We start from the raw sequence: 9,034 nt of genomic DNA on the forward strand, positions 1-9,034 counted from the left end.
ATGCATGACAGATGAACTCTACTTGGGCAGGTCACTTTCGATGTAATCTCATTGAATCTGACGGCTGATCTGGTCGACCGGTTTGCATGATCCACGTCTCGGCCTTGTTTGTGAATATGCTGACATCTGTGGCTAATGCCTCAACACTAATATGAGGTACTCGGCAAGAGCTGTCAGACACAGAAGCTGTCAAGGGCTGTTTGGACAATCCTCCTGACTGCTCCCAAAGGAGAGCACTAACCATGTGGTTAATGCTAAGCACAGCAATATACCAAGGTAGTGTGGTCTAAAGTGTTGATTCATTTGCAGAATGCTTCTTTTGCTTGTTAAACATTCAACCTTTTTCATATTTGTATTCGACAGGAACGTCAAACAGTCACCAACTGCTAAGGAAGATGCCAGCTGGTGGTTGGCGGAAACATTTGCACACAAGCTTTTTGGTTACAGTATGACTCAAAATGGCATCCAATCTCCCATGCACACCAAACTGTAAAAAAACTATCCCTGTTATTCATTTTAAATGTATACTGAGATCACAGGTCTCCAACCACATATGGAAGTCTGCAGCAGGTAATCTCAGCCATGTACCCTGAGACAAAGCAAGCAGAGCCATAAAAGCTGATATCCATCCAGATGTAAGCCAAATGTGACATTGTGCACATTAAAAATGTCATGGATTCAATACAGACTGCTATAAAAAGAAAGGCAGAAAGAATGGGAATGACATGTAAAGTTTGCCAGATTTATCAACCCAGAGGCTAACAACAGAATATCAATGGAGAGCCATTTCATGAGTAATAAAGAGCACCTCAATTTCATTGCAGGAAAAGCTTGTTTATGTTTTAAGTCACCACACATAGGATATATAAATTAAGATTAATTAACAGATTAATTGAGGACGCTCACACAACATCAATCCTTTCCTTCTACTACTGGCATCTAAGCTGTCCATTCCTCCATCACACTAACTGCAGATGATTATGGTCAAATTAAGGTGTCATTCATCGTCAACCGCTCCATATGTGGGTAGAGGGACTGCTGGTGCCAATCCCACTCTCACATCGGGCAATTTAGAGTATCCAGTTAACCTCTGCATGTTTTGGGACTGTGGGAGAACCCAGAGAAAATCCACACAGCCCTTGTTCCTACCAGGCAACAGCACTAACCACTTCCCACCGTGTGACCCTTCGTAAACATCTCATCAAATATAAAGAAACTCATATCTCATCCTATCCTTTTCTAGTGTTATCTAAGCTTCACATAACTTATGATAGTTGTGCACCCAATTACAACATAAATACATTAGATGTTTTGTGTGCTAGCTGAAGTGGTTTATAGAGTAAGAGAGGCTCGACTAACCATGCTAGTCTATAAACACCTCAGTCCAAATATATGAGCCAAAGATCAAATAGGCAAGACAAGGTAAAGACATGTAGAGGAAAAGCTCAGCAGCAGACTAATCAGCCCCTTCTAACGCTCACATAGCAGATCAATGAAAGACCTGGGGCCTTGGGCCTGCACTATATTACACACCAAAACTTCATATTCATTCATTGATTTTACTTTTCAGAATGGTATATCATTGAACTCCAATGGGAGTGAAAAACAGAGGCTATGGCTGAGGTCAACCCTCGTGTGGACAGATGTTAGCACAATATTGATAGTGCACGCAGAAAGAAATGACTAAATATCTGGATCAATAGCTAGTTTCCATATCCACTGCTGGTTGTTCCAAATGGAAATATATAAATACTTCTTTATGGCTACTGGAGTGGCCCTAAGAAAAACAGCTAAATGTCGCCCTTAAGGTAAAGTCTTTAATTAGCTAAGGCCAGAGGTGACAAAAGGGTCTGGTGATGCTAGGATGCCAGGTTTCCAACAGCCTAAGAATGCTAATGCACACAAGGGCCCAGTTAAGAGGCCAAGGACATGGCAGGTCACAGGCCCTGAGCCAAGTCATCTGTGCTAGCTGACCCTCTTATTCATTTGTAATGATGATTGGAGTAATGTTCCAGTTAGACAACATATGAACCAAAATGTCTCTTTTCAATGTTGTCTTTCTAAATTATAAACAGGCCCTAATGAACATAACTGCATGTGGAATAATAAAAAAAGTAAGAATGAGGTAGAGCTAAATGCTACAGTATATGTGGAGGTAATCCAATCAGTTCAATGGTCTGGTGAAAATCTTGCATCCTGCTGCTACTGATGGCGCGAGTGTTTCCCATTCGTTATTTACAGCACAGCACAATTACTGAGAACAACACCCAACCCAACAGCTTTCCCTGCTCCACAGTGGCCAATGAGGCCATAAAGAGGGAAGAACCACATCATTGCCTGCTCCTTAATTAAATGAAAGCTGTTAGCTTCATTTGCCTCCTTTTTTTACACATTGCACTGGCCAGCCCACTGCTGAAGACCTCCCAGACGCCATCCCTGCTTGGCCCTAAATCATGACTGCATAAGTGGCCCAGTGGGTCCCTGCTGTCCACGCAGCGGCTGCCCAGCGGCAAGGCCAGAGCAGGGCATGCAGCCGATCGACACCTAGCCTGCGATAAGTAATTCTGTTGAGGATTAGCAGCATGATAGCCTGATCAATACTGTGTGCTCAGGCCATTAGGAATGCAGCGAGGAAATGACCCCCTCCGGTAATAAAGCAGGGCATCTGGGTTCTCCTTCATTTGCCAGCTCCATTAGTGTAATGGTATCATTATCTGCCACAGCCGTATTTTTCTGAGACCTGGCTTTTCCACAGCTCGACTGGCGGGGGTCTGATGAAACTGTGAGAGCCCCCATGCAGTGTTTCCCTTTCTACCATTCTACACAGTGCCTAGGTGTAAATCTAGCTCTGCTGGAGCTTAGGTGCTACCCTGCCTAAGGTATCCATAGCGTGTTTTATGTCAGTACCCAACACTATTTCTCCATTATTGGCTCATTAATAGAGCAAGCAGCATGTAGCTTGGGTTAAGAGGGAGAAAAAGATGGCCGTCAGAGCTCAAAGCTGCTGAATGTGCTGAATCTGACACCCCCTCTTGCTAAAACACCAAGCCTGACATGACAGGACGTCGGCATTAGTCACCATAAATCGTTTCCTTTACACTAATTCACCAGCGAACATTTTGTGGGGGAGAATTGATTAACCATGTCTGGATGTGTGGCCACATAATCAGCTTTTACCTTGCTAGCTGTTAATTTAACAGAATTGCCAAGGGAAACACAAACCATTTTAATGAGTGTTCAGAAATTAAATACTCTAAACAGCTTGCACTAGGTGACACAACCAGAGCAAACCAATGAGGCTGATCCAAGCAATGAGATGGGCTGAGCCCAGGACCTCAAAACATCTGGTGACCCTGTGTGATCATTACTTAGCCTCCTGCTCATACACACACACTTCCTGTTTCGATACAGCACTTTATACTTGTCATCACAGTCCAAATGGCGAGCTTGAATCAAAGACAGAATTAGAACACCGGGTTAAGGGACAGGGTCAGCGCTGTTTTCACACTTTCTAAGACATGAGTGGAAATTCATCCTGTGATGACAACACTGACAAAACATAATGAAATGTTTTCAATTCAATGGGGTACAAGGCGAGTTGACTACAGCCATGTGGAGGAAACTCATGAAAATGTCGAGCTTTAGAAAAAAAGCACAATGCAGAAATGTCAGAGAAAACAGAAAGCATGAAGAAGCATGCTTTTCTGAAGCACAAGAATTGTTAATCCAAATAAATGTGCATCACTGTGCTGAGGATATATCCCTGGGTCAAACATCTCATTCTAAAATATGTATATGGCCAATAGCATACCACCGGTCTGTATGTTTGACTGACTGGCAGCAGTGGCATTCTGTCAGGAGATTGTGTATTCATCTGGCACTAATCTGTTGGTGCTTGCATTCTCTAACTCAGAATGGCAGAAGACCCATCATGGCACATTTCTCACTTTGAGCAGCACTGCAAACACACTTGCTTACTCTATGAGACAACCATCATATCCAAGTTATTAGTTCTTACAATAACTGTATCACTATAAAACCTGCCAAAATGTATGCAGCTCATTCCTTGGCTGCTCTACATTCATATTGCCATTTTGCAATTACAATTGCTCCTGCTCATCCTTTTATTTATCTACAGAGAAAGGAAGCTAAGCCATTAGGTCTGTGCAGCACTGCCTGACTGCCCGAGGGCCAGCTGGAATGAGTTCCCTCTCTGAGCCACTCATCTGGCCGCCATTGCTGCTTTCATAAACAGGAGGAACTGCGTCCTACATAGTTTCACTGCTGTCTAACATGATCCAAACACATGTGCCACAGCAGACACCATCCAAGTCAGGGAATAAGAGGAGAAACAGACTGAGAGGTAGACAGACAGACAGACAGACACTATGACTATAGGCAAAATGCAGCTCAAGAGACCTTAAGCACAGTTGAGTCCCTTTCCTTCCTTTTTCTTAGTATCTCAACAAATGTCTTGGTTAGACTGCATGTGGAAGCCTGATTAAGCCCAAGTCAGCACGAAAAGCAGCTTAACGCACCAGTGTACACACACACACACCCACACAACCAAGTCGGTCCTCTCATGTTATGAACGCGCTCTTCTCTGGTCACATCATACAAATACAATCATACACACATCTCACTTTAATTTGATATTGGGTTGGTTTCCATTAGCCTATTTTTATGTGCATTTTTAAAAACATCTTAAAAATATAAAAATATTACATACAGGTACTGCGTATTGAGGAGGTGGGAAAGTTTTATTGATCTATATATTGATAAAAAGTAAATGCAACAAAGTGCAATGGGAACAGATACAGTAAATGAATGGTGCCATTTAAAATAATGTGACAGAAATGTCACTCAAGTGTTTTCTGTTTACTGCACTGTAAAAATGGTGCGAACAGCAGACTGGAGGAGAACTGAAGAAAACAACTATAACATTCCTCAACTTTGTGCAAGAAGCAAATCCAGAATTACTACAATAATAGATGAGACTTCTTCAAATTGCACCTTTGTATCCTTCTTTTGTGGTGACCCGCACCCGGCATTACATATTGTGGCCATGTAGCCATTTACTCAATTCAATTCAATGTGGGGATTTTTTTGAAAGAAAATAAATTAATATTTGCAAATGATTCTAATGGAAACTAGGTAATTAACCCATAACTTGTCATTTCCACTGTGCATCAGAGCATCATTATTTACTGAATGAACTGTCAAACCATAAGCAGCTGCAGACTGCTGCACTGGCACCATGCCAAATATGAAATACACTCACCAGCCACTTTATTAGGTACCCCTGTTCAACTGCATGTTAACAAAAAAATCTAATCAGCTAGTCACATGGCAGCAATCCAATGGATTCAGGCATGTAGACATGGTCAAGATGACATACTGAAGTTAAAATCAGGCATCATGATGGGAAAGATAGGTATGGAGCCCCAATATGGTCGAGGTGGGACATTTTATTAAATATTTACGTTATGTTCGCTCACAATAGTTTTGCGTTTTTCCCTCCCAGGAGCTCCCTGGCTCTCCCCGTGCCCCAGACGGCTCTGCCCGGCCGTGCACGGCACTTACTCCCAGGCCAGCACTCCTATTCCAGCCAGAGCTGGGAGGTTTTGCAGGGAACACAAAAGTTATTGCAAGGGAATGCAAAACTACTGCAAGGGAACGTATAGGTTTGCTCTATTTTCCCACCCTGACCCTAAGAGGCCTCCGTAGAAAGGTGATTTAAGTAACTGAACGTGTATAATGACGTTTTTTCAATTCAATGTGATAAATCACAATGCAGAAATGTCAACAACAAAAAAACAGAAAGCATGAAACACACATAACAACTTCTGATTTTGAATTCAAATAAATGTGCATCACTGTGATAAGGATGTGATATCACTAGACACTGGGAGAACCGGGGGGTCTTGCAGGGAGCACCAGGGAGGGAAAGAACACAAAAGTTATTCCAAGGTAATGCAAACGTTTCGCAGGGGAAGGAAAAGTTATTGCAAGGGAACACAAAACTATTGCTACTGTGTTTGCTCTATTCTCCCACTGTGACCCTAAGGGGGCTCCGTAGAAAGGAGATTTAAGTGACTATGAACGTGGCAATGTTGTGAGTGCGAGACAGGCTTGTCGGAGTATTTCACTAACAGCTAAACTACTAGCATTTTCATGCACAGCAATCTGTAGAGTTTACAGAGAATTCTCCAAAAAAGAAAAACTATCCATTGGGCAACAGTTCTCGGAGCTAAAATGCCTTGTTGATGTCAGAGGTCAGATGAGAATGGCCTGACTGGTTAAAAAAAAAAGAAGAAAGGCAACATTAACTCAAAAAAAACAAAAAAAACACTTGTTACAACCAACCAACACAACATGGTGAAGCAGCACACAGAGTGCTACTCCTCACACTTTAGCAGATGCCCTGTGTACCTAATAAAGTGGCAGGTAAGCTTACACTGTACACTAACTTTCTCTGGGTTAAGGTTTTTGGGTTTTTTTTTTACAGTTGTAACTCAACCTTTCTGATGCTACTACACAATTGAAGTCACTGTTTATTCTTCACTGTAGGATGACACTAGCCAAACAACTTAGCGTTGACCGCGCCGCTTTCTAAATTGACCACAAACCAATCAATAGAGCAGTTTGTGCCATTTTCTCGCAAATATCCTTCAGTCTTGACTCCATATCGTCACTCCACATCACGTAGGACGCTGCCTACAAGCTCTATAGCGAGCTACAGCTTATCAGCAGTGTATTGACGTGCTGCAGCGCCGTTTTAATCATGTAAATGTAATTCTTCATTGTCAGACTGGGGAGAAAAAAAATGGAAAACACAATAAAGGAAGCAGACAAGGTGAGGTATTCGCTGACATTAGCGGCTTTCTAGCCCTCGAAATGCAGCCAGCGGCATTACATCAGGAGCGTTAGACATTAAGCCAGCCACCAGGCTTAGATATATGCCAGACCGAACGGAGAAAAACGCTATCAATACCTTTCTTCTCTTCTCCCCCTCACTGTCACCCGATCTTTTCATGTTCCTGGAGTTGTGTTTACACTGCCTCGCTGTCACTGGCGGCGACGCTGGGCGTTGTAGTGCTGCAGTGAGCGGCTCCGCTCTCCGTGTGCATGTTGGCAAAGGGCGCAGGCGAAGGCAGCCTCTCGTTTTATCATGTTTCGGGGGACAGTGTCCGATTTGGCCGGTTATATTCGCTGTTGCTGGATACATTCTTTAAGGAGACGTTAGAAACGAGGAGATAAAAACTACAAATCCCAGCGTGACGTGTGCAAGAGGCGGAAGCAACTGAGGCACGCTCAGAATAATGCACTGCGCAGCATCAGCCCACTTAAAGATCTACACTCCAGATGAGTGTGTGTGTGCAGGTAGGTGGATAGATAGATAGATAGATAGATAGATAGATAGATAGACATACAGACAGACAGACAGACAGACAGATAAGCAATTTTACACCACAGCCCACAAAATGTACCATTATTATTTATTATTATGATTGACAGCTCACATGTATAAATAATAAAATGAAGGAAGGCTGCATCCCATTTTGCTTGCTTTATTTCTACAAGCTCACTTTTTATTAGGAGGTAGGTATTTAGGTGAATAGATAGACAGACAGATAGATAGATAGAAAAATAAGCAATTTTACACCACAGCCCACAAAATGTACCATTATTATTTATAATTATGATTGACAGCTCACATGTATAAATAATCAAATGAAGGAAGGCTGCATTCCATTTTGCTTGCTTTATTTCTACAAGCTCACTTTTTATTAGGAGGTAGGTATTTAGGTGAATAGATAGATAGATAGACGGACAGACAGACGGACAGATAGATAGATAGATAGATAGATAGAAAAATGTAAGCAGTTTTACATCACAGCCCACAAAACGTACTATTATAATTACCCTACATGCTTGTTTAAATAATGGGCCTTTTGCACAGCAGTGACTTGTCACATGTATAAATAATCAAATGAAGGATGGCTGCATTCCATTTTGCTTGCTTTGTTTCAGGGTGCATGCTGGCTCACTTTTTATTAGGCAAAAAGCTTTAACAAGCTGTGTAATTTCTTTTGACAATATCCTGGTCTTCAACATAGGTATTCCATATGCTTTCCCCCTCTTCTTGCAAATCAAAAGCAGTGCCACTTTCATCTCAGACGACGTGTAAAAATAGCAATCATGCTTTGAACGCGCTCCAGCTCACGTCCCGTCGACCGTCTTTCAACTTTGCATGCGTCTCAAATCCAGGTGCGTCTCTGATGGAGTGGGCTTCCACCACGTCAGCCCTTTTCAGCTCACTGCTTATCATGAAAGAGCGCCGTAAACGCACAGCATCTACAGTATGTGGCTGCCTTTGTGTAACACCCACAGTTTAAGTCCCCCCCCCTCTAAGGGTTCATCCAGATTGCTCATAACATATTTTGAATAGTGCTGAAATGTGTTCTGTCCATTGTTCCTATGAGCGCACATGTGAACAAAAAAAAACATGAGAGGGCTTCGTGGATAGGGTAAGCACTGGTGGGAGGGTGGTGGTGCTGGGGCGGATTGCAGGGGTCTGAAACACCTGCTACATATTACCATTACAGACTTTGATCAGTGTCTTCATTAGTTTCCTTTGTAATCTCTTTTCTTTTATGGTAGAGCTGACCCAAGTGAGCCAGTTACAGTGATTTAACACACATGTTTCTTTCACCTGTCTTGTAAAATGCTCAAAAGCTCCACCGCTTTCAAAGATGTCGACGTCGCCGGCATCCCTTACTAATAAACGGAGTGGGTTCTTTTGATTCTTGTTAATAACTTACATTTCCTCCTCTCTGTCCCCGTCTTCCAAAGGGAGAATACATTTGAAAAGTATCCCCAGAATCGGTTTTGTGAAAACCAGATCCATGTGCATGCATGTAAGTTTTTGCACATGAACACATGTCAGCCTATAGTGCCTCTTTAAAGCGTGTTGTAAATAATTTCTCCTTTTTATCTTTTTATGTCAAAATCTGCCTTCATCCGACCCCCA

General features: G+C 42.4%; 1 protein-coding gene across 3 annotated transcripts in view; it reads right to left on the bottom strand.

Moving 5' to 3' along the window:
- fto (FTO alpha-ketoglutarate dependent dioxygenase) overlaps positions 1–7,185 on the bottom strand; it is a 111,840-nt gene extending 104,655 nt beyond the window's left edge. For 2 of the 3 annotated variants that reach the window (XR_009240303.1, XM_058630079.1), the window contains exon 1: positions 6,995–7,154. Coding sequence is in view for 2 of the 3 variants with exons in the window: in XM_058630079.1 (XP_058486062.1) it covers positions 6,995–7,036 (42 nt within the window). In the remaining variant the exon portion in view is untranslated. Of the gene's footprint in view, positions 1–6,994 lie in introns of all 3 variants that reach the window. The other variant, XM_058630081.1, reaches the window with a different exon arrangement.
- Positions 7,186–9,034: the final 1,849 nt, after the last annotated feature.

This window comes from Solea solea, chromosome 5, assembly GCF_958295425.1.
Source record: "Solea solea chromosome 5, fSolSol10.1, whole genome shotgun sequence".
NCBI classification, from domain to species: Eukaryota; Metazoa; Chordata; class Actinopteri; order Pleuronectiformes; family Soleidae; genus Solea; species Solea solea.